We start from the raw sequence: 24945 nt of genomic DNA, 5'->3' as shown, positions 1-24945 counted from the left end.
ATGTACTTTGCAAGTCAATGCAAAAGTCACTGCAGCTTTAGTGAAAAGCATACAATATCTATCACTTTTTGGTTAGGTTCTAACACAGTATTTTGGTTATTTTACCAAATCCAGGAGCGGGTCCAAATTGAAGGAAAATGACAATGAGAAGATTTGCACTTTTTGTGTGTTTTATTAAAATAATTGGCACATTGGAAGCGGGAATACAGCTCGCCCATCTTCATGACTATTCAGCAAGTGCTCCTCAGTGATAAGTTACCAGATTTCCTTCACTTTTCTGCAATGCAGCACTATTAGGGTGCGTTCACACCTACAGGATCTGCAGCAGATCTGCAGCAGATTTGATGCTGTGTTCAGTTATTTAAATGAAATCTGCTGCAGAAAATCAGCTGCAGATCCTGTAGGTGTGAACGCACCATTAACATAAATTACCTTTGTTTAGAACCCTGACTCCAATTTGTACCTTTTTTCTAGGTTTACAATGTTACATTTTGACAAGCCTAGCATTGATACTTTTATAGTAACCTATTTTTACCACCAGAGTAGAATAGGATTCCTAATCCTAGCCAAATGAACAATGACCTATAACTACCAATGATCATGCCAAAGACAGAATCAGGCCATTTCAGGGGATTTTGTGCCTCCAGACATGTAGACTATGCCAAGTGCAGTATTTTGGATGACTGTGTCGTCCCCCTGTGACTCCTCTCCCCACAGCTGCATATGAAGTGTCCTTGTACTATGGAAGGTATCTGCCCAGTCGCAAAAAAAAATAAAAAAAAAATCTGCTGATGGTATGTCTGTTTAATCCCTAGCTCAGTGCCAAATGATATCATGTGTAATACAGGTCAGTGAACCAATGGCCAGGCTGCTCCGGGAGAACAAGACACCAGGAGCTGGACTATTATTAACACTGGCTGCCAATGCTACCAGACAATAAAACCCCCTTACCCAATACTAATCACTGGGGGGAGACAAGGGCTTCTCATATCACCATGCACTGTATTCCTGCTCAGGGAACCTTTGCCACATATCAGAAACATAAAGGATTGTCTTGAAATTTTTGCACCCAGAAAAAACTCAAATTTAACCATATCATACTATCAGTTTCTGGGAAAGCTGGGTGTCAAAATATGCTTTAATAAATACACGCTTCTGCATCTCTATTACTGGATAGATTTGTAATTCCTGAGTTCTGTAACTGGCAATAGCTATTAAGGGCTCTATTACTGCTTCCTTAAAGGGAACCAATCACTGCCAAAATGCCCAGAAAGGTATACGTACAGCATAATGAAACCCCCCGCATTGTGTACCTATGAGGTCTGCATACACTCCCCCAGAAAATCTCCCACCCTGTATGCAAATTACTCTCAACTAGTCATGTGGGCGTTCCTCAGCGCCAAACTGTGTAAAGCGGGTAGTGTAAAGCTTATGGTTGCACTTTTGGAAACAGTGCAGGGGGCTTCATTACACCATACGTATAGCTCCCTAAGCATTTTGGCAACCCCTATCACCAGTAATTCCTCCACCACTATTTTACAGGTTACTAATCTATACAACTCGTGGATTCAGTAGGGGCTTCTGACTTGAGACATGGCTTTCCATACCACCACGAGAAGAAGATATGTAGTTTACCTACATAAATGGTTGCTGGAGTCGGTCTTAGTCAATATATCTACATAGGCTATGGGAATATATGTTCCAAGCCCTTTCCTAAAACTTATCTTTGTACACAGGACAATTCTATACACACAACTTTGTTTTGTTTGTCACAAACCACAAGCCGCAGTTCAGATGCTGTTCACAAACACTGTGTCAGACTCATATTTCTTCTTAGGGTGCAAATGGCGGCAGAATTTATGTTCTCATTAGTGTCAGGATCTGAAGACTGAAGGTAAGAGGTCGGGTCTCGGGAAACAGACAGTCTGTAATTCTTGTCTCAAACTTTCAGCCACTAAAGTGAGATAAGGACTGTAAACTTAAGAACTGGAAGCTTTAGGTTTCCAGCTGTCACAGGGAAAGGCGTAAGAATTAGGGACGCTACAATGATCTCAAGCTGGTACTGTCATGAAAAGTTTTTAATACATCTAGCCCTATTTATTCCCTGATCTTACAGACTTGTTTTTCCCCTGCAATGTCCTGAGATTTTTTCAGGACTTTCCTAGACAATGCTACACAGGCTCCCCAAACTGTTGTCACTACAATGCAAAACCTTCCCTGTACTGTGTATGGTCAGTATCCTCCTCCACTCAAAGACAGGTAAAACAAGCACAGGTCCAAGGGGTAAAGTGATATAAAATATCATAAAATTTATTAAAAGAATTATGCCAGAGACACAACGCGTTTCAAGACTGGTCTCTTTATCAAGTGTCTACTAGATTGGATTTCTCTTGAAGGAAAAATACTTTTTTTTTTGCAGTATATTAAAAAAACATAAACAAACCCTATTCCTATTCCATGACAGGAAGCAAAAATCCTGAAAACTGTGAAGTTGATACAGAAAATATATTGGAAAATTCTAGAGATTAGCTAAATATCCCTTTAAAGGTACAAAGGAAAAACACCTTTTTCAATCCATTAATACCCACAGTGTCAATTTTGTCTAGACATAGAAATTACACAATACACAAGTTGACAGAGCTGCTGCCTATAGGAATTTCCCCAGTATATTTGAGGTTTCCTCTTTGGTCAAGTTATGAAGTATTCTTTTTTTTTTGGGGGGGGGGGGGGGGGGGAAGCTGGGTATAGAACACTATGGCTGACTTTACAGTGTCTCACATCCAAATGGACGTATGACAAAACCCCCATTGTCTTCCTGCAGGAAGAGTTTTCTCATAAGTGCTTTTCTTGATTTATGTAAATACGACTTAAAGGGGTATTCCAGTATCAGAAAATTGTATTTAAATGAAACTATCGTCCCAAGAAATATAATTTACTAATATAGTGTTATCACAATTTGTTCTGGCCTAAACTTTTTCTTATGTGATTCACCTGTCAGGAAATTAAAAATAGAACTACACAATGCAATGTTGTCTCCAGCTACCTGGCTCCTCCCTCTCTCCCGGGGCAATGCATCATCCTGTAATGTCACAGGTAATTTGGCTGGACCTTGGCTCAGAGCTATAGCCCCCACACACACCCTGAGTGGTGTTACCATTTCCAAGCTGACCCTACAGCCTACATCACCAGGGGAGTAGCCAAAGGTTCACGCACACCCGATGCAAACACTTGGCTTGGACCCTCACCCATCTATGGTTATATATATATATATATATTCCTTTAGCTCATGGTGAGATAAGGTTTTGTAGAAGATAAATATCAGTAGGCAACTAAGAACGGGGCCCTGAAGGCTTATGTACTAGTGCTGGCCTTAAGCTCAAGCTCCTGAAGTCATAATGTTATGGCCCTGGCCATAGTTATAATTAGTAAACCCAATTTATATAATAAAGAGTTAAAAATAACCTATTTTTAACCCTTGTTGGTGAACAGCATAGGCTGATACTAAGTTGGGAGGCACAGCTTAGCAAACAGTTAAGCCCCTGTCAGTGCTTCCTCACAGACCTCCTTATACTGCTGAGCAATGGAGCCGAGTTTTAGCAGGTCAGGCATAAGCAATCAAGCTTAGAGGGGTTGTCCAGTGAAGATCTTTTTCTTTTAAAACCACTGGTTTCAGAGAGTTATATAGATTTGTAACTTACTCCTATTTAATAATCTTAAGTCTTCCAGAAATTATCAGCTGTTGTATGTCTTGCAGTGGTGCATTCTTTTCAGTCTGACACAGTACTCTCTGCTGCCATCCCTGTCTGAGACAGGAACTCTCCAGAGCAGGGAAGGTTTTCTATGGGTATTGACTAAATCCCATACTGTACAGGGACCTCGCTGGGTGCGCGCACACAGCTCTCCAGGCAAGCCCCGAACCGGACGGATTTCATTAGCTGCTCCACTCCGGGCTTCCTAGCAGCCAAAATTAGACCCTGCTGGACGCCCCACTCTAATCCGAACATTTTGTTTTAGGGTTAGGGTAAGGGGTCAGTTTAGGGTTACTACAAACATATTACTTAACTAGCCCCTGCCCACACAACAACCCTAACTCTTGGGGATGGTGCTAATAAGGAAGGTTAGGGTTAAGGTTGGGAATGTGGGGAGGGTTAGAACATGACAAATCAGTGGGATGTAACCCTAATCCGACCCCCAACCCCAACTCTAAAAATAAACGTTCGGATTAGGGTCATGGGTCCGGCAGGGTCTGATTTTTGGCTGCTAGGAAGCCCAGAGTGGACAGACAGATCTTTATTGGGACTTTTAGGTACAGTGTGGCATTGCCAAAGGTAAGAGTAGATAGGAAATACAGCAGGTGAGAATGAGATGCTCTGCAGCAGCTATTGGTAGGGAACTGGCAGGAGTGCTGCGGAAAGGGAGTAGGTTGGGCAGGAAGGTTGTGATGAAAAGCTGTAGAAAAGTAATGTATTCTGGGGATTGTAGTACTGAGCAACTGCTATACTAAGAAGTACAGGACTGAGACCCTAAACAAATGGATTTTTGGTGCTATCAGAACTGGGGAAGACAGGTAAGCATTGTTATAGTAGAAACAAAGGTATTCCGGCACTCCAAAAATGATAACTTAAAAAATTCCTTTATTCCATATGCATTAAAAACATTTTACTTCTCATGGGTGATCCAAAACCAACATGTTTCCCACGCATTGCTTAATCATGGTAAACTTGGTATTACACAAGTGAATACCTTCTACTTGGTCTACTCTGTGAAACAGTCATCGCCTGAACATCCGTGCACCTTCCCTACCAAATTTGAGCCCGTGGAAGTCAACTTTCATGTGAGGTGAGCCGTCTACATTTTTTTTAAGCATTGTTATACTTCTGCAGTATATTCATTTTTCCCCCCGATTCTGGAGTATTCCTGTAATCACTGTATGATAAAAGGTTGCCAACATCCAATGCATTACCAATTCCGCACTACTTTCAAGAACTCCGCCTGCTGTCAGTAAAGGACAGCATTGTTATTGGCTTACAAAGACTGAAAACTAAAATTGTGCAGATGCAGGTACAACTGTTTACTATCTAGACCACAGATGTCAAACTCAGCGCCTCCAGCTGTTACAAAATCCCATCATGCATAAGCAGCCAAAACTTTAGCTCTGGCTGTCCAGGCATGATGGGAATTGTAGTTTTGTAACAGCTGGAGTCCCTGAGTTTGACATCTGTGGTCTAGACATTCCACTATGAGCCAAAAACAGTACCCACATTTCTCCGGCCTATAGTTTGCTTGTATCAGTGCAGGTAAAACCAACCAAAACAAAACTAGTTAATTTACAGAATATTATGTAGACTGGATACCTCTGTGGTAAACTCTCAGCTGACTAGGATAAGGCAAGGTGGTTCTCAAAGTAAGGGTGCGTTCACACTGCAGAATCCTTGCGGATAACATCCTGTGGATCCAAGAGTCAAGTGAGAGCGAGCAGCAGAATGCACGGGATGTTATCTGCAAGAATACAACAGTGTGAACGCACCCTAAGGCTATGTTTACACAACATAAGTTCAGTATTAAACATGGCCCTTTAAACAACTGCTGTTATTAATACTGAACCTACACTGTGCTGCCCTGTCAGTTCACACAAACCCTGTCAGTTCACACAATGGAGTGTGCGGCTCCGGCCGCACGCTTCATTGTGAGCAGCTGGGAATTCAGATGTGGGCGCGCATGGATGCGCCCGCATTCCGAATTCAGCGGCGGTAAAGATAATCCGGCCGGTACTGCATGATCTTCTCTGACACTGGCCGTTCCGTGACCCGACCAGGTCACGGAAATGCCGGTGTCTCACGTTGTGTGAACATGGCCAAAAACAAGAATGTTCAATCCCATTCAACAAGCAGAGAACTTGCTACAAAGAATTAATTTATATATGTAAAATATATTAGAAACCTACAGAACATCCCATTATACAATAATTAAGCTTTATTTACATAAAACTAGGAGAACCTTAAGGACCTACAGTAAGAGGAGATGATTAAATTCCAGGGTGAGACTCTTTAATGAATCCATACAATGTCATTAGTTTCTATTAGCTGTATGACATCAATATTTAACAGACAATAATAGTTGACACTGCGCCTTGTTCTTCCATGACACATTGCTGGTGATCTCAGAAGCCGCTGCAGTCTGTCATTATTTGTACTCTATACACTAAGATAACAATGTCCTGACATTAACTCTCGCTTGAGGTTTAATTCCCCAGACTTCCTCATACAGAAGGTAATGCACAGAGCGGTGTCACGTCAGGTCAGCACACATATATATTACCTTAACAAGTACACATAACCAAAGTCTCCCTGACAAGGAGGGACAATGATGATGTGTGTAAATACTGCAGAGCTCCGACGTTTGCTCCAGGGGAAGAGGTGCAGCTCGGTTACAAACAACTGAGATGAACATTTACCTCAGCCTAGCAGCAGGTAATGTCATTTGTTGTGTTCATGTCGGTCCTATGCATCACCCAACAATCAGTTACAACTCATTTCTATGGCCCTCTTCTGTTTGTAGTTTGCAATATTTAAATTAAATTTGCCCCCCTCTCCTGAGTTCTATAGGAGGTGTAGAGTTGGCAGTTCAAAAGTAACTTTCTGACACATAGGAAGACACCATTTTACATGTTTACTGGTGCATCTCTGTAAGGATATTAGACACAGGAACACACAGTGCAGCAAAAAATCAAGTGAGCATGTTTTCTGTGGATCAGTATTAGTGCAAATCCACATTAGAGTAGGAAAAAATTAAGTGATTTGAGCAAAGGGCCAGGATTTTTACTGCCAACCCTGTGGGATTTTCTTGTGTAACAGTGTCGAGAGTTTATGAGCATACTGTGATTGAAGAGGAAGATCCAGAAAAAGGGAATCCTGTGGACATAAACAAATAGCTAACAAACAGTAGGATGCCAAGAATCATCCTAATGAACAAGTGGTGCACAGTCAGGTAAATCACAGACAACACTGGTGCTCCAACTAGTGTGTCTGAACCCACACATATTTGTTCCGTAGCTCAGATGGGCTATAACAGACACCTGCTTAACGTGAATCTACCATAAGGCCCGGTCACTGGAGCACTGGAGGCAGGCCCACTCACCCCCAGTGGGAGGACCCCCCCGCCCCTCTATGAGGCAGCTCCGTTAGAATCAATGGAGCTGTATCATAGAGGGGTGGGGGTTTCCTCCCACTGGGGGTGGGTCGACCCCCCTCCAGTGCTTCAACCCGGGCCTGATGGTACATTCACTTTAAGTGCCATTGTTTAGGGGGAAAAAAAGGTCATGACTAGACAAAAGAATGCAAAATCTGAATAACTTAGCAACAGAAAACACCAACTATGAATGCAAAATTCTGTTGCACCATGCAGCATGAATCAATGTACTCCACCAGTCTATGCTGGTAAAGGAGGGCTAAGGGTTTTTGGGAATAAGTATTGTGCAAATGTCATATCTTTATGCAAAAAAGGGGTCCGTGGAGCCTAAGTTACGAGTCTCAAAACACGGGACATGGGACAATCAATAGAGACTCGTAAATGAGTACTCCATTGGAATTTTTCACTGTTCTCCCTGAGTTCAGTGATTGTTGTGTTTTGTTGGTCTATCATTGCCCCAGTAGCCAGAATCCTGCTCCACACTGACGAGGGGCAAATACCCCGAAACTGCAGTCTGTGGATGGATGCCTAGCCTTGGTAACCCTTGTCTTATGTCGTTATACTCGCCACAGAGTTAGACTTTGACTTACAGGGGCCACCCTGGTGTTTCCCTATTTAGGTTCCAAAGCTCGCAACAGAGTGAGGACCTGAGGGACTATGTATCAGGGTGGTTTGGTGCTCTCCCCACTAGGAGGCACCCCTTGGCAATGGGCTTCCTTCTGTGGAGAGAGGGATATCTGGCTATTCCCGTGTTTTGAGACTCGTAACTGAGGCTCCACGGACCCCTTTTTTGCATATTCAAATTTTGTATGGGACAATCAATGGAGACTCGTAAATGAGTACTCCTTTTGAATTTTTCACTGTTCTACCTGAGTTCAATGATTGTTGTGTTTTGTTGGTCATATCTTTATGGCAGCTGTTTACCCTATAGAAGAAAGACAATTTTAGAAGGGCAAAGCACCATGCCATGTATAGCCACGGAATGGTACCAGACACAATCAAAAGTATCCAATGCTTTAATGGCCTTCACAGTTCCCAGATTTTAACACTATAAGGCTCCTCTGGGACGAGGTAGAAGTTGCTAGGGCATGTCAGGACCTTCATTGAGCAGCTAGAAGTAATAGCAGCACAAGACAAAAAAAGATAATGGTGGGTGCACGTCTCATCAAACCGGGCCCAGGTTAACAGACAATCCAAGTAAGAAAAGCAGACAGCATGTCCAAATATAAGAATTAATCCAAGAATTACTATCATACCAGGTGCGCAAGGTTTTGGCTATATAAGCCTTTTCCAAGCAATGAAAAAGGCTGATGTAGCCAAAATGTCGAACACCTGGTGTGATATAAATTCTTGAATTATATTTGGATTTGCTGTCTGCTCCTATTTGGATATCCTGATGGCATGAACCAGTATCCCTGCAGAATGATTTTAATACCCAGAAGAATCATTGCAACAATGAACTGCTTCAGTCCTGACGGCCATAAGTTTTCCAATACACCACCTGATGAGTGCCTCTAGTAAAGTGGCATTATACTGTAGTATAAATGGCACATGGTAGATGGGTCATTGTACTCGGTAGTCTCTTTATACAGTAAAAGGTTTACTATATTGGTATTAAAACAGTATATTGGTACTAAAACAGCTGATGGTGCGTCCTATTGCTTGCTGATACTACATGTCCAATAATGTCTAATGTAATTTGGATGGGCATCATGGCAATCACTAATAGTAACTTCAGAGCTTACTTTTTTCCTGCAGCACTACAGGAAGAATTGTGCAAACAGTCTATAAACACTTACCGTACTGCTATTGGATAAACTAAAACATTTTAGATATGACTGAGGGAAAGAAAGAATATTCTGGGCCATTCGGAGGAGATGAACATTTTCCAACCTTTCACAACAAGATGGTTGTGCTCCATCTGTCAAAGCCCAGATCCGTCTGTCAGTGACTGTACAACTCAGCTGGAAAACTTGTTGCAAAATTTAACTGAGGACCAAGGAGCAAAAGATCTGCCAGGCAATCCCCCTTCCCTGCTCCCTCAAGGCTAAAGAAAACAAATGGCCATGTCAGCTCAAGACAATGAACTCCAACCGGAGGTTTTAAAATAAAGAAATAAAAAAAAAAAAATTAACTCAAACCACAAACTATTCAGTATTCTACCAGTAGCTATAAACAGCTGACTCTGCAATGATGGAGAAATTGTGCAAAATTCCCCTGTTTCTCTCACTAGGTTTGTGGCATCAATACACAAAGAGAGTCTCTGAAGGCTTAATTCCGCTTGGACCTTGGGATCAGTTTCGACATCGCTGTCTTGGCCACCAAGAGTGAAGAATGAGATTTATAAACCAATAAATAAAAAAGTTCCATTTATGGACAGTGTAAAAACCAAAAGAAACACAGAGGGACTGGAAGATCTAAAAATTAAAAAACGAAGACCCCTGACTATCAGGACAATGAAGTAGCCACATTACCAGACACAGATGCTTCATTATCCTCAGCAGCAATGCACCTACGTAATACCGATCACATAGGTAGAACCACTGATCTAATGCTGATGGCCTACCTGAATAGAAGTTATGTTGGTGGATGATGCTTCCTACAGTTTATATTTTCAATAAAAGCCTAAAGAGTATGTGCATGACAAGATAAATATGGCTGCTAGTAAAGGTGCCATGCCTGTCTGTGGATTGTGTCTGGTATTACAGCCCAGCTCTAATGAAGTGACGGATAAAGAGCTCACATAATCTGTGGGTTGGTGTGGTGCTGGTTGTAGAAGAAAGCAACCATGTCTTTCTACTTTTGGACAACCAACCTTTTTAAAAAGGAACTTGTTATCCCTTTAGGAGTTGCCTGTCATCAAGGTGGCCCCCAGTGGCTCTTGCCTTTTCCACCAGCCTTGATTGACAGATCTCTCCCTATACCCAAGTATCAGTCAATGGGGAAGGGAAAAAACACAGGGGAACTCAATGACTTGTGTTTGGGCAGAATGAAACCGATGACAGGTTCTCTTAAAATAGGTTATCCAGGACGATAAAAATTGCTACAAAATGTGAATGCATGCATAAATAAACACATTTTAATATCTCACAATAGGTTTTAGTGCTTTCTTTCATCTTCCCATTACTCACTATGCACTTGTTGTGTGAGTGTCAGTAGTTCTCTGGCATCCCAGTACACAGTATATGTGGAACAGTTAGTGATGGAGGCCGTCTGAACTGTGCTTACACCGCACTGAGTATCTGCCCACAGCCCTCTGCATAACAGTGTATACTGTTGTGGTACTATTATGTTTTTATTGCAATTCTGCAAAACTGCAGTGAAAATACTAGCATATAGGCTGTGGAAAGGCTGAATAGGGCTGTGTGCGGGCTGGCAGGGAAGACAGTGACTTTATATACATTGGGCTTGGCATAATCACAGTACATAGTGCAGATCATGTGATAGATGGAAGGCACCTTCATGACAGCTTTGGAGGACTGCTCTATAGATCTTGTGACTGTTTCCTGCAGCATAGGGACCCATAGGGAGTTTACAGAAAAGGAAGCTGGAAAACCCATTTAGGAACCCTAGCTGAAATTACAAAAAAAAATACCTGCTTGCTTGCTATGGACAATTTCATTGTCTACATTTACTCCTATATACCACATGAGGGTGATTAGAATGTGAGAGGAGTTTTGAGAACTGTGCAGGAGGTGGCTAATAAAGTTATTAGGGAACAGGGCTGCAGCGTAAAACATTTTATTTCTCAATTAGGATGAATCATTGGTCTAAGACCTTCTTATCTGGTTCCAGTTCCACCACTGGGAGGAGGAGGGGATTATAAAATGTTCTCTCTCTGATCATTGGTATTTTCCATATAGCACTGTCCCGCTGGCACTATAACAGTTTATAAAACACAAAAGGTCTAGAATTTTTCTATTGATTCATTATACTAGTACTTGGAAAATAATAGAGATTGTGTTCACATGCAATGCCTCCCCCATCTAGTCCTAAAATGTTCCGAGAGTTAAAGCTCTGTGGCTCCACTCTATATTACACATATCCCTACACTACATGATTAACCAGCAGCTCTACTGTGTATAGTCATTTTCAATGCTAGGCTGGTATTGAACTGCAGGACTATGTGGAATCTCAGAACTTTAGTTAAAGAAGATTGAGGAGACAGAATGAAGTAATGCTGCGTTTACATGGAACCATTATCGTTCGAATTTTCGCATAAACGATCGCATTTGAGCGATAATCGTACCGTGTAAACACAGCAAACGATCAAACGACGAGCGAGAAATAGTTCATTTTGATCTTTCAACATTCGCTGAAAATTCGCAGATCGCTTCGTGTAAACAGTATTTCAGCGATTTACTCTATGTAAAAGATGGGCTTAAAAACGATTGCAATAACGATTTGTCTTACAAATTTTCTAACGATTTTTCTAACGATTTATTCGTCTAAACGCTGATCGTTTTAAAAACCAAATCGTTGCTTCAAAATCGTTAAACGATCGATTGGGCGAATTATCGCTCCGTGTAAACACAGCATAAGACTGATTAAATGGCTGTCCAGGTCCCTGCAGATCACCTGACTGAGGAAGCCATGGTGCTCATATAGGCTGCACAGCATCTCCAATAACCACTTGCCTTCTTCATTGCATAGACACAATATTTGCAGCAGCTGTGTAAAGAACTGCAGCATCTTCACATTCAAGTGAACAGGACAGCACCTCAGTTCCTTCTCCACAGTTACAGATAGTACAGTGATGCAAGGCCAAAATCAGGTTCAAATTGAGGAGGCTGCATCACTGGCAAGCATGCCTAAAAAGCAGCCCTTTATCTATCTCTGCATTTTCGCTTTTGCATTAGTGCTGAAGCAGGGTATAAAAAGGGAGAAAAAGAAAATCTTAGTTGGCATGGTTTCTTGTACATACTGCTCAACTTCAAATTTTTTTTTCTTTCGTGTTAAATCCTTATGCAAAAAAATAAATAAATGCAGCTACTTTTTCTGTCAAAAAAGTTGACGCCTTGACAAAACCCACTGTAAGTAAATAGATTCAGTTGAGTGACAGATCTGGCAGTGTTATGCTTTCTGCCCGTCTGATCATAGCCCAAGACCATGTTAATACTTGGGGTAGTGTACTGCTTCATTGTACTCTAGCATTAGAACTTTACATGTCAATAGGACAGTGATGTAAAAAATATATTTATATGCAGCAGGTGACATTAGTTGTCTTCCATTACAACTGTGTTATTTCTATCTGTTCTTCTGTCGATTTTCATTAGCATTTTAAATAAAAATCTTGAAACTTAAGTTACATTTTCACCATTTGTCGTTACCTAATAATTACTGAATTGCCAAGAAACAACATTTTACTGTTTTCTGCGTCAGTACAATGGAAAAACTGAAAGCACTTTACCTGTTGTTTCTCTGGGTAAACTTGTTTAGTCTTATAACGCTTGCTTAGATCTATAAGGAGGGGGCCATTCATCAACCAGTAATCAAAAGAAAATGGTGACAGCCACATCCTCACTTAGAGTTAAAAGAGCAACAAGAACTCTATTAGAGGTTACATATATGTTGTCTCCATCGGCCAGGCGGTGGCCTGTTTCCTGTGACAGTCTGCCGGCCTTAGTAAGCCTCACTGACAGGTCCACAAAATTTATAGCAATGGTAATGTGCACAAGGCGACTTTTCCAGCATTTTCAGTGAAGAATGGGACGACGTATAAACAGCCGGCAGGAATCCTGCTACAGGGAGGTAACACAGATCGGAAGTCACTTGCGACAAGAAGGCAGAAAGAAGGACGTGTGGTTTCAGGGCAGGACGCTGAGAGAGTAGAAATAGGTCAGAACTTTAAGAAAATACATCAGGGTTTATGCTCTGCATTGAAAAGTAACTGTGTCACACCCGCACATACATTGGTTCCTTTAAAAAGATCAGTCGTTGATTCTCCCTATTCTTTTGTTGACATAGTGTTGATCATCAAAAGAGAGGAGGAAGGTTCTGTACAAAGAGAGCAAAAGGAACGCAAACAACAAGTCCAGGCCTTGTAATAATAAATAAATTATTCTTTAAAATCTGATGCTTTATTGTTTATGAGTTAATGGTTAGTTCCAAAAAAGCAAAAGTAACAACCATCATGGCTGCAGATAGAGTCATCAGTCTCATAAAAGTGGCCAATGCTATGTAAAAGGAAACAGCACCGACCTTGTCTATGGTTATGTACAGCTCAACCAAATTCACTTCTGAAGTAACACCTTCAAGTTATATTGCACCATTATGTGATCAGACACACTCCTGACTTACCTGGTTTCACTGTGTTCATGACTGCTCGGGATGACTTCAGCACGGCCTCATAGATTGCCCTCTGGTCAGCAGTGAACTTCCCATTGGCAGGAAAAGAGCAGGTAATGTCAGAACTGTAGCAGTAATATTCTCCTCCCATATCAAACAGGCTGCAAGAAAACAGAAGCGCCAAATTAAATATCAATCATATAAATTATTGTGGTCATGTGACAACACATCAGCATTGCATGACAAGTACAAATAAATATTTTTATTATAAATACTAGGCTCGGCAACATGTTGATAACTGCAGATTCTCAATTGCTGGGGCGTACTAAGATTTGTGGTTTAACAGTTTGGGGCCGGGTTCACGCGCTGTATAACAGTGGCCATTCTTAGACAGGGCTGTTTCACAGAACGGCCGCTGTCTGTGAAGTTCAACAGCAACAACACACACAGGCAACAGCATCCACAGGCGGTATGTTGAAAAAACTTTGTTTTATTGCTTCATGACCTCCATATAAATAATTGACGTTTCAACCAACAGGTTTTTTTTCAAGCTTATAAAAAAAACTGTTGGTTGAAACGTCGCATATTTATGTGGATGCCATGAAGTAATAAAACAAAGTTTTTTTAACATACCGCCTGTGGATGCTGTTGCCTCTGCTTACAGTTTGGACTTTTGTTGCCTCATTTGGACACAGGGACTGGTAACTTTGCTTCCCCTTGCTATTAGACTATAGGATTGTTAGGGCTATAATCCCAGTAAAAGTGTGCTGTGGTTTACTACTATCCATTGGTACTGCACTACTGGCCGGATGAACTTCATTTCTTTTAAACTGGAATGCGGCCACATTCGGGTCTGCTGTGTTCCAATTAACCATTGCAGACAATGCACAGTGCAGTCAGAGCTGTACTTTATATTGACTGCACAGTCAATTTCGTGCAGCCGATATTCAATGAATAGCGACACACAAAATTTACACATAATTTTTTTGTGTGGCTGCATGGATTCCTGGCCGGAGTGTATACAAAGTGTATACACTTCAGATGGGATTCCATAGAGTTCAATGCGATTGGCCGCTGTCATTAAATAACGGCCTCTGTTTAATAAAAACTTACCTTGTGTGAACGTGGCGTAAAAGTAGAGTTGGGCTTTTTTTTTTTCTTATGGATAATTCTAGATTTTTATTTTTAGTTAATAGGCTAACATCTTCATTTCCAAAGTGATCTACAGCTCCCTTGGGCTAACAGCTATATTTCTCATCAGACTAGGCCCTACAGATACCGAGGTATCTATAGGGACGAGTATGTGGAATGTATTCTTGATGTATTCCATTGGGTTGTTTTTTTTTTTAGTTTGGTTATATTGATCTATTAAACTGGATGTAAGAAATGTAGTTTTCCTATCAGTCACCAGTACATAAGTTTTAAGTGGAATAGTACAGTTTAAAATAAAGTCATATCCATACAGCACAATTGTGACAATTGTGAAAATGAGGTGTTTAATGGAGCTGCACAACACACACAATTTACATACGGCACTGTATACACTAGCATCGTGGCTTCTGTTTTTATTGGAGTAATAATAATAACTACAGTATGTCAGATTCATACAATATCTAAAGGGAAAAGGTTGACCCTTATAGAATTACAATGGGGTAAATTTGATATGGACCCTGTTCCAAAGACGGCCTGCATAGCCCACTATATGAAATGTTATAACAAAAAAAAACTACTAGTTATCAAACCTAAAAATACTTTATTATCATTATGGGGTTTAATTCTTAAAACATAAGAGCAATTTTGTATATTAACAAACCGTGATCACCACAATGCAAAAACTGCCCAGGCACCATCAATACACAATATCATGTGTAGACATTTGTTAGTATCTCTACCATTTGTCATTTAGTGGTAAGACTGCAGGTACTTTCACACAGCAGATCATTTATGGTTATGAATATTGATGCTATGTGTGAGATCATGATACAAGTCGATAACAGAGCGCAGCAATCCACAATATGTGCCAGGAATACATATGCTACTATTATCAGCTATATACAGGTACTGCTAGCTGGGCCAACAGCTGCTGATATTATTATGTGGAGAGTATGAGAAAAGTGCTGGGGAAAGAAAAAGGGGGTCACTGATGTCCAGGTGCTATAACCAAACATGGGGCACACCTAGAGATAGAGGATGTTGGAGCTACTGTATGTTCCTACATGATCACTCACCTAGCAGGTCTTGTCCCTGTCCTCTAAGTCTAAGCCTAGCCCAGCAGAAGATCGCTCACCATGGAATGTAGGGAAATGGCAGAAGTTGGAAAGAAAAGTATCTGGCGTTCTGCTTCACTACCACCTCACAGTTGTTATTACTGCCTCGCGTGCTCCATTGCACTTCCAGCACATCAAGGGGATTAATGTTATATGAATGAATCCTGTCTGGAACAAGCACTGTGGATTTTTCACTGCATTGTGAGAAGCACTACAATGCCCAGAAAGTACTTACAATCCACACCGAGAGGACATCTCTAAACTACCCAGGCACCTCTGTAAGGGTACGTGCACACTACCTAAAAGAGACGGAAACTCTGTCGCTTGCGCTCGCAGACAGCGGTGGGCGTGCGTCTCCGTCCGTGTCATAGACTCCATTCTATGCATGGGTGGATTCCTTCCTCCGTTCAAAGAATGAACTTGATCATTCTTTGGACGGAGGAAGGAATCCGCCAGTGCATAGAATGGAGTCTTTGACACAGGCGGAGACGCATGCGCCCGCCGCTGTCCGCGAGCGACGGATTACGCAACAGAGTTTTTTTTTTTAAGCAGTGTGCACATACCCTAAGGCTAGGTTCACACTATGTAACTGTGCGGCTGTATTTTTTATGCGGCTGTAAATGTGCGGATGAAACTACGGCCATGGGAAAAAATAGACATGCGGCTCAAAACATACGGTCATTTACTTTGAAATCTGGTTCAACTAAAAATAACAAATAAAATCTTAAGAAAGTGATGCAAACACCTCTGGATGCATCTGGGAAAGCAGAGAACACAGTTTACATGAATCGCTATTACCGGGGTTTGCGATCCTCTGCACTATAGCCGATGTCTCTCATGGTTAATCTATTAAAATAATAAAACACATTTTCGTTGTAATAAAGTGCCTTTCGTTGTTCAATAATTAAATTTAAACTAATCCATCATTTTGCAATTAAATATACTGTTAAAATAAATAGATATATAAATAAATGTATATTTATATATATATTTATTTTTTGACAGTATATTTAATTGCACAATGATGGATTCGTTAGAATTAAATTATTGAACAACGAAACTGAATTTATTTAATCGAAAATGTGTTTTATTAATTAAATATTAATTAGTACAGGAAGCTCCATAAGCCGTTAATTCATATGCCGGCAATAGAGCTTTCTGTACTAATCATCACTTTACTTTAATGAAAACATCAAATGTTTCTTCTAATTATGTTATCACAATAGCATTATTAGAAGAAACATTTAGAATTATATGTGCGCTCAGCTGATTGGCTGATCGGCTCAGCGCACATATAATGAGCCGGTCCGCAGTACAGTCACTTCATTGTGCTGCGGACCAGCGAAGAGGACACATCGGGGTGAGTATAGAGCTCTCCCCACCCCCTCCCCAGCACTGCACCCCTCCCAGCAAGGAAGGGGGGGGTCAGTTAACCCCTTCCTTGCTGGGATGGGTGCAGTCTGACATCAGTCTGGCCCCCAAGGGGTTAAGGGGGATGCAATACATCCTCCCTTAACCCCTTGGGGGCCAGACTGTAAGCAGCGATCTGTAAAGATGCTGCATACTGTAAGGTGCACAACACCGCTCACAATGATGGGTGTTGTGCTCCTGTTTTTGTGTTTTTTGTGTGTTTCTCCCTTTTTGTTTTTCAGATATCGGTATCCTGTGGATTACGTCGGATTCCGTGGACTACGTCGATGACCAGCGTTTTTTTAATGTTTTTTTTTAATAAAATGGTCAATGAGGGGTGTGGGGGTGTTTTTATTTGAATAAAAAATTTTTTAACTTGTGTCTTGTCTTTATTTCTTTACTTTATAGACTTAGTAGTGGAAGCCGTCTAATAGACGGAATCCATTACTAAGTTGGGGCCTAGTGTTAGCCGGTATAAAATGGCTAACACTAACCCCCCATTATTACCCCAGTACCCAATGCCACCAGGGGTACTGGAAAGAGTCGGGTGCCAGTGGTCCCGGAGCGTCAAAATTGGCGCTCCTGGACCGGGCGGCAGCAGGCTGGTAAGATTTAGGCTGGGGAGGGCCTAAACCAATGGCTCTGCCCACCCTGGTGCTACCAGGCTGCTGTCGTTTGGTTTTTAACCCGGCTGGTTATAAAAATAGGGGGGACCCTATGCGGTTTTTTTTTATTATTTATTTATTTTTAAAAAAAACCGCATAGGGTCCCCCCTATTTTTATAACCAGCCGGGTTAAAAACCAAACGACAGCAGCCTGGTAACACCAGGGTGGGAAGAGCCATTGGTTTAGGCCCTCCCCAGCCTAAATCTTACCAGCCTGCTGCCGCCTGGTCCAGGAGCGCCAATTTGGATGCTCCGGGACCACTGGCACCCGGCTCTTCCCAGTACCCCTGGTGGCATTGGGTACTGGGGTAATAATAGGGGGTTAGTGTTAGCCATTTTATACCGGCTAACACTAGGCCCCAACTTAGTAATGGATTCCGTCTATTAGACGGCTTCCACTACTAAGTCTATAAAGTAAAGAAATAAAGACAAGACACAAGTTAAAAAATTTTTTTTATTCAAATAAAAACACCCCCACACCCCTCATTGACCATTTTATAAAAAAAAAACATTAAAAAAACGCTGGTCATCGACGTAGTCCACGTAATCCGACGTAATCCACAGGATACCGATATCTGAAAAACAAAAAGGGAGAAACACACAAAAAACACACAAACAGGAGCACAACACCCATCATTGTGAGCGGTGTTGTGCACCTTACAGTATGCAGCATCTTTACAGATCGCTGAATACAGTCTGGCCCCCAAGGGGTTAAGGGAGGATGTATTGCATCCCCCTTAACCCCTTGGGGGCCAGACTGATGTCAGACTGCACCCATCCCAGGAAGGAAGGGGTTAACTGACCCCCCCTTCCTTGCTGGGAGGGGTGCAGTGCTGGGGAGGGGGTGGGGAGAGCTCTATACTCAATCCCGATGTTGTCTCTTTGCTGGTCCGCAGCACAATGAAGTGACTGTACTGCGGACCGGCTCATTATATGTGCGCTGAGCCGATCAGCCAATCAGCTGAGCGCACATATAATTCTAAATGTTTCTTCTAATAATGCTATTGTGATAACATAATTAGAAGAAACATTTGATGTTTTCATTAAAGTAAAGTGATGATTAGTACAGAAAGCTCTATTGCCGGCATATGAATTAACGGCTTATGGAGCTTCCTGTACTAATTAATATTTAATTAATAAAACACATTTTCGATTAAATAAATTCAGTTTCGTTGTTCAATAATTTAATTCTAACGAATCCATCATTGTGCAATTAAATATACTGTCAAAAAATAAATATATATATAAATATACATTTATTTATATATCTATTTATTTTAACAGTATATTTAATTGCAAAATGATGGATTCGTTAGAATTAAATTATTGACCAACGAAAGGGACTTTATTACAAAGAAAATGTGTTTTATTAATTTAATATATTAACTATTAGAGGCATCGGCATTCGGCATCATTGCCGGCTATTTTTGAAGTACTCCGTACGGACCGCCTGTCAATCCTCGGCCGCATGTCCAGCCGCAAACAATGGTCTTGTTCATTTTTTACGGGTCCGTTTACGATCGGGCCGTAGATTCATACATAGTGTGCACTGTGCAGCCGTATATCCTATACTTTCCAGCGTACGCATGAACCACCAAAAATACCGCCGCACAATTACATCCGCAAATACAGCCGCACAGTTACATAGTCTGAACCTGGCCTAAAGGAGTAAACTCCCTCTAAGGCCAGAAGAGTTCAGTACTGTTGTAATGGACAATGAGAGAGGACCCACTCTGCCACTCAACCGATTTGGCTTTGGCCCACACCAGGCAGCAAAGTCAAAGTGCCCTATAGTTGTTGACCCTTTATTCCGCTATGGACTTCTGCGGCCAGAGGACACCAAGTCAATCCACAAGTGTGGTCCTGGTTTGTCCAGCACTTGGTTCCCAAGATCCAGACAGAGTTGGTGCAACGCATCGGAGAAAAGGCTGAGTAAACATAGTCAGCAAGCAGGGTCATCAGCAAGAGAGTAAGCACAGTACCAGGGATGAGACAGGTATTGTAGTCATTCAAAAAGATAGTGAAGACAGCACTTGAGTTCGTGAACCAAACACTGTGATGTTTATCGGCTATAGTTTAGCCTTTCTCAGGCCAAAATATAGCCGAAACGTTGAGAAAGATGTTGTGAATAAACATCACAATTTTTATTTCACAAACTCAAGTGCTGTCTTGTTTACTTTTCTGAATTATATTGTCAGCACGGGGTCCAGTTTGGCGAGACGTGCACTCTTCTAATTATTTGCTGGTGCTGTTTATACCTATTACTATAGGTTTTGTAGTCAGACAGGAAAAGGATTAGGGCAGGTGGCTCAGAGGCAGGTCAGACAATCTGAGTCAGCAACAGGAGAGGCACATGGCACTGGCGGGGGGTCAGGCAGGAAGCATAATCCGGAGAACAGCGATGGGTCAGTTTACACAGAGAAGCAGGATTACAGAAATGCACCTTCACGTAGAATGCACAAATGCAATAATGCTCAGGCAAAAAAGAGCACGGGGAGCTGGTTTAAATAGGTGCATTTAGGGTTTGTCTTCGTATTGAAAGCTTCTGGAATGTAGTTGTAGTTCATGTGATGTAGTTCAAACTCTATCAGAAATCTGTCCAACGGCAGTGCTCTTAAACCCTACTGTATCCTTATTCGGTGCCTAGAGCAAGGAAGTGTAGATCCATCATCTGAGTATTTTCCCTACAGAAGCGCTATAGCACGAAAGGCCATCACTCTTAGATGGGTTGACAGGCGGCCTCCTAACAAATGTATGTGGATATAACTGGTCAATATTGTGGTATCATATAAACATATCACATATACAAATGTTCTTCTAAATTTGGGAAGGTGCAGCATCTCTGGTACCACTCACCTCTGACGAATATCTCTGAATCAGAGATACTGAGTACTGGACAGACTCACAGAGATGATAGAGAAACAACTCATTTGCTATCTATTGTTTGACAATATTTCTCCCTGATTTTGTTCTTGTTCAGGTTATGTAATATATGTTGTTATTGTAACTATCATGTTCTAGTTTATGACTGTGCACAATAATGGACTAAGTTAAAAAAAATAGGTGCAGGTGGCTCTGGACTGGCAGATGGCAGTAGCAGGTGGAGACAAGCTGCCACTATAAATCCAGAGCAGTTGGCTGCCTGCGCACCCTAGTGGCCAGAGGTGTCACTACAGCATAAGGTGAAAGAATAACCAGAAAACATGAGCAGCCCCATGTTGAGCATGGAGCACAGCAAAAGAGTGGACAGGAGGGCGCTGCCATCGGTGAGTCTTGTCTGGCAGCAGTACAGCTGTCCTACAACTATCAGTCTTTGTCAGCCTGCCCTCCTTTATGAATATTCATCCAGTGCTCTGCAGTGATAAGCAGCTAAAAATGATTTCACTGCAGAGTGCCGCCCCAATATTCATGGGAAAGCAGCATGTGGGCGAGGCAGTGCACTGTTGAAATTAAGTGGATGGCCGCCATTTAATGACTAATAATTACCACTTTTTTAAAAAAAAATAACGTATGTTGTTTTGAAATTATAATCCAGTACCAGCCTGTTAATTGCAGAGTTAAGGAATGTATTGTATATCTATATCTCTGACAGTCTGGGCACTTTATTAAAATGCTGAATTACTGCAAAATACCAGAAATGTTTTCCTCTTGAAAAACTTCCAGGCTGATCATTGTCAAAACCAGGTGTCAGCTCCTAGTGACAGGTGAGTGTATAACGTCCACGCAATATAATAGATCAATTTCTGCAGTGACATTTCTGATTAAAATATGAATACAGAATGTCTTCCCGTCTCTCAGCGCTGTCAAAGGTGTAGTTTATGTTGGGAACAATGCATTGGACGATTATTCTCGGGGGTGTTTTGAAAAAGTTTGACTTTACCTTCCTTACTGTGTCCTAAAATATCTCTTTGCCAGGCTATGAAAGACAACTTGTCACCAGCACACAATCCCATCATGAACAGACTGGACAACAAGACATAAGTGTTCCTAATGAAGAACTAACTTCTTAATACAGTATTACATTATTCTTCTGCATAATGTTTTAAGTCTGGGTAGCAGTGAACATTACACACAACCTTGTGTGACAGTGACCTCCATAGTCTCACTGCTTTTACAGTAAAAAATCCTCCTTTGTGCTGGTGGTAAAACTTTCTTTCCACTAGACATAGGACCTTTTAATGCTGCGTTTACACAGACAGATTTATCTGACAGATTTTGGAAGCCAAAACCAGGAATGGATTTAAAAAGAGGATAGATCCCAGTCTTTCCTTTATGATCTGATCCCTGTTTATACTCTGTTCCTGGTTTGGGCTTCAAAGATCTGTCAGATAAATCTGTCTGTGTAAACGCACCATTACATGGAGCAATAATCTGCCAAATTAGGCCAATTAGGCAGATTATTGCTCTGTATAAGGGTCCATTTACACAGAGAGATTATCTGACAGATTATCTGCCAAAGATCTGAAGCCAAAGCCAGGAATGGATTTGAAAAGAGGAAAAATCTCAGGCTTCCCTTTATGACCTGATCTCTGTTTATAGCCTGTTTCTGGCTTTGGCTTCAAATCTTTGGCAGACAATCTGTCAGATAATCTTTCTGTGTAAATGGACCCTAATAAAGACAACCTCTCTCCACAATGTCCTCCTTGCTTTTGCCTAGTCCCTGCAGCGGCTGTTGGAATATCAGAGCTGGTTTCTGAAGTGACAAGCCGCTCAGCCAATCATTGGCTGAGACAGGACTGATACAGCCAGTGATTGGCTGAGCGGTGTGTCACTTCAAAAACTAGCTCTAAAGTTGCAGCGGCGGTTGCGGACATCGGGCAGAAGCAAGAAGAACACCAGGGTTTATAAGCTGTACTTACCCATCCCCATGCCCCTGCAGTGCTACCTTACAGCTCATGGACCCCTTCCTGCCTCCTGGCTCCAGCGAAGTCATGACCCAGCAAATGTATTGCTCGCTCTGCCACTCAGTTACTGGGGCAGGACTGGCTTAACGGGTAATCGAACAGACGATCAGCCGGATTGGGTACTTTCTCCAGGGACAGCGCTGTAACAGCGCTGTGACAACGCTGAAACCCGAAAGAAGAGCTGGGAGTCAGTGAGCCTGTGACATGATGCTGCGGGGCACAGGGACAGGTGAGGAGAACTTCTTTATAATGTTCCCGCCTGTCCCTGCCTGCAGCCATTTTATCATTTCGGCCAGAGTTCCCCTTTGAGGCATACACCACTATGCACTAAGACTACTATGCATGTGTGTATCTATGGGACATATGGAATGTCAGAATATGAGTCCTTGGATTACCCCCCTACATATCTTATCTGTGTCCCTATTCTATTTGTATTGACAATAATTACTGTGTTGTCAGAGCTGCCTGTGTTGGTTCAATGAAGCAGTATAGACTCAATGCTTAAATATTTGAGGCCTGTGTGTGCATACAACATTCAAGCTCTCAATTGCAAATACATGATAACTGGATTATATTCAGCACAAAACACTTGTTGATAAGCAGATGTGCCAGGAGTTAGTTGCAAAATGAATTAGCTATAATTGGGAAATCATTCATTGACAGTTAATGAATGGAATAGCTGCTGATCTAGGCGGCTGTTTAATGCCATGTGCACGCACTGTACTCTCTGCTCTTCTATTACTAAACTCTGCAAATAAAATGAAATCTCTAGCTGCAGACACTTTACCAGCTGCAAGGACTCCATTAACAACGTCTAGCTAATAGTGGGTGTTGAAGGCTGGTCACTCTGTCGATGAGCCATTTCTTCAGAGAGTTTCAACTGTAATAGAAGATCTCCTACTGCACCCACAATATTAGGTACATCCAGTAAGAAGAAAAGTCCAGTGAAAATTATTTATTAAAATATTGTATTGCCCCCCCCAAAAGTTATACAAATCACCAATATACACTTATTACAGGAAATGTTTATAAAGTGCTTTTTTTCCCTGCACTTACTACTGCATCAGGGCTTCACTTCCTGGATAACATGGTGATGTCACGACCCGACTCCCAGAGCTGTGCGGGCTGTGGCTGCTGGAGAGGATGATGGCAGGGGGATGCTCAGTGTCCCTCCAGTGCCCTGTGTCCCTCAGTGTTATCCAGAGAGAGCTGCTGTGGCATGACTAGTGCTGCCATTCCTTTCTTGATATATTGTCTATATTTATAGATGTAGCCAATACCAATTTTATAGATGGCGTCACTACATCTGTCCCAAATCGCGATATGCTATCAGCGTAGCACACTTTGCAGTTACATTTGTCTTTTACTAGTGTCCCATCTCCAGTGAGGCACAGAGAGGCTAGTAGACGCCTGTTGGGCTATCTGCACCTGACAGTGGGAATCTGTTAGCCTGTCCAGAAGTAAGCTAGCGATTCATTTTACATTGCTTGCTGAAGGCCCTATTATCTGCCAAATCAGGCATATCTCTGTGTAATAAAGACAGTGATCAGTTGGCCAGCAAACAAATACATGCATACATACATACATACATAAATACATACATTTTTTTTTTATTGTTCGTCTCCTACCCATGGCTCCATGTAATAGGCGATGTGTGGCTGACGGCTGATTAAAACAAGGGCTGCAAAGACATTACTAACAATGCAGCCCTGCAGCCTGCCTGCACGCTTGCTTACTCCACACGTCAGGCCATCTAATACGGCCTTTACTCTACAGGCTTTTGGGGTTTGGTGCAAAATTTCAACAATAATGATTACGGATGACATATTCCTTTTAGGGTGCGTTCACACCTACAGGATCTGGTCCAGATTTGATGCTGTGTTCAGTTATTTAAATGAAATCTGCTGCGGATCCAGTAAGTGTGAACGTGCCCTTAAAATCACTGAAATAAAGCAAATTTATAGCCAGAGGGAACTGCACCCCCTGGTGTTGAAAAGCAACATAATGTAGAGAAGTGATTTATATATATATATATATATATATATATATATATATATATAGCATGCCTACATTAGGTTGATTTTCAATTATATATATACACACACATATGAAAATGATCAGACTGAATACATTAACCTAAATTACAAATGCAGTTACATAAATGAAAGTTACCAGCTGACCATAAAATCTCTCTTGTAATCATAATCCAGATAAGACAGATAG

At 41.6% G+C, this 24945-nt stretch overlaps 1 protein-coding gene across 1 annotated transcript in view; it reads right to left on the bottom strand.

The window, feature by feature from the left end:
* Positions 1–24945, bottom strand: part of PEPD (peptidase D) — a 211205-nt gene that overhangs the window by 30041 nt on the left and 156219 nt on the right. Inside the window, exon 12 of the mRNA XM_069966171.1 lies at positions 13489–13637. Within this exon, the coding sequence (XP_069822272.1) occupies positions 13489–13637 (149 nt within the window). The remainder of the gene's footprint in view (positions 1–13488; positions 13638–24945) is intronic.

Source organism: Dendropsophus ebraccatus, chromosome 4, assembly GCF_027789765.1.
Source record: "Dendropsophus ebraccatus isolate aDenEbr1 chromosome 4, aDenEbr1.pat, whole genome shotgun sequence".
NCBI classification, from domain to species: domain Eukaryota; kingdom Metazoa; phylum Chordata; class Amphibia; order Anura; family Hylidae; genus Dendropsophus; species Dendropsophus ebraccatus.
Note: the sequence above shows the minus strand (reverse complement) of the source record. Positions and strands in the feature narration are given on the sequence as shown.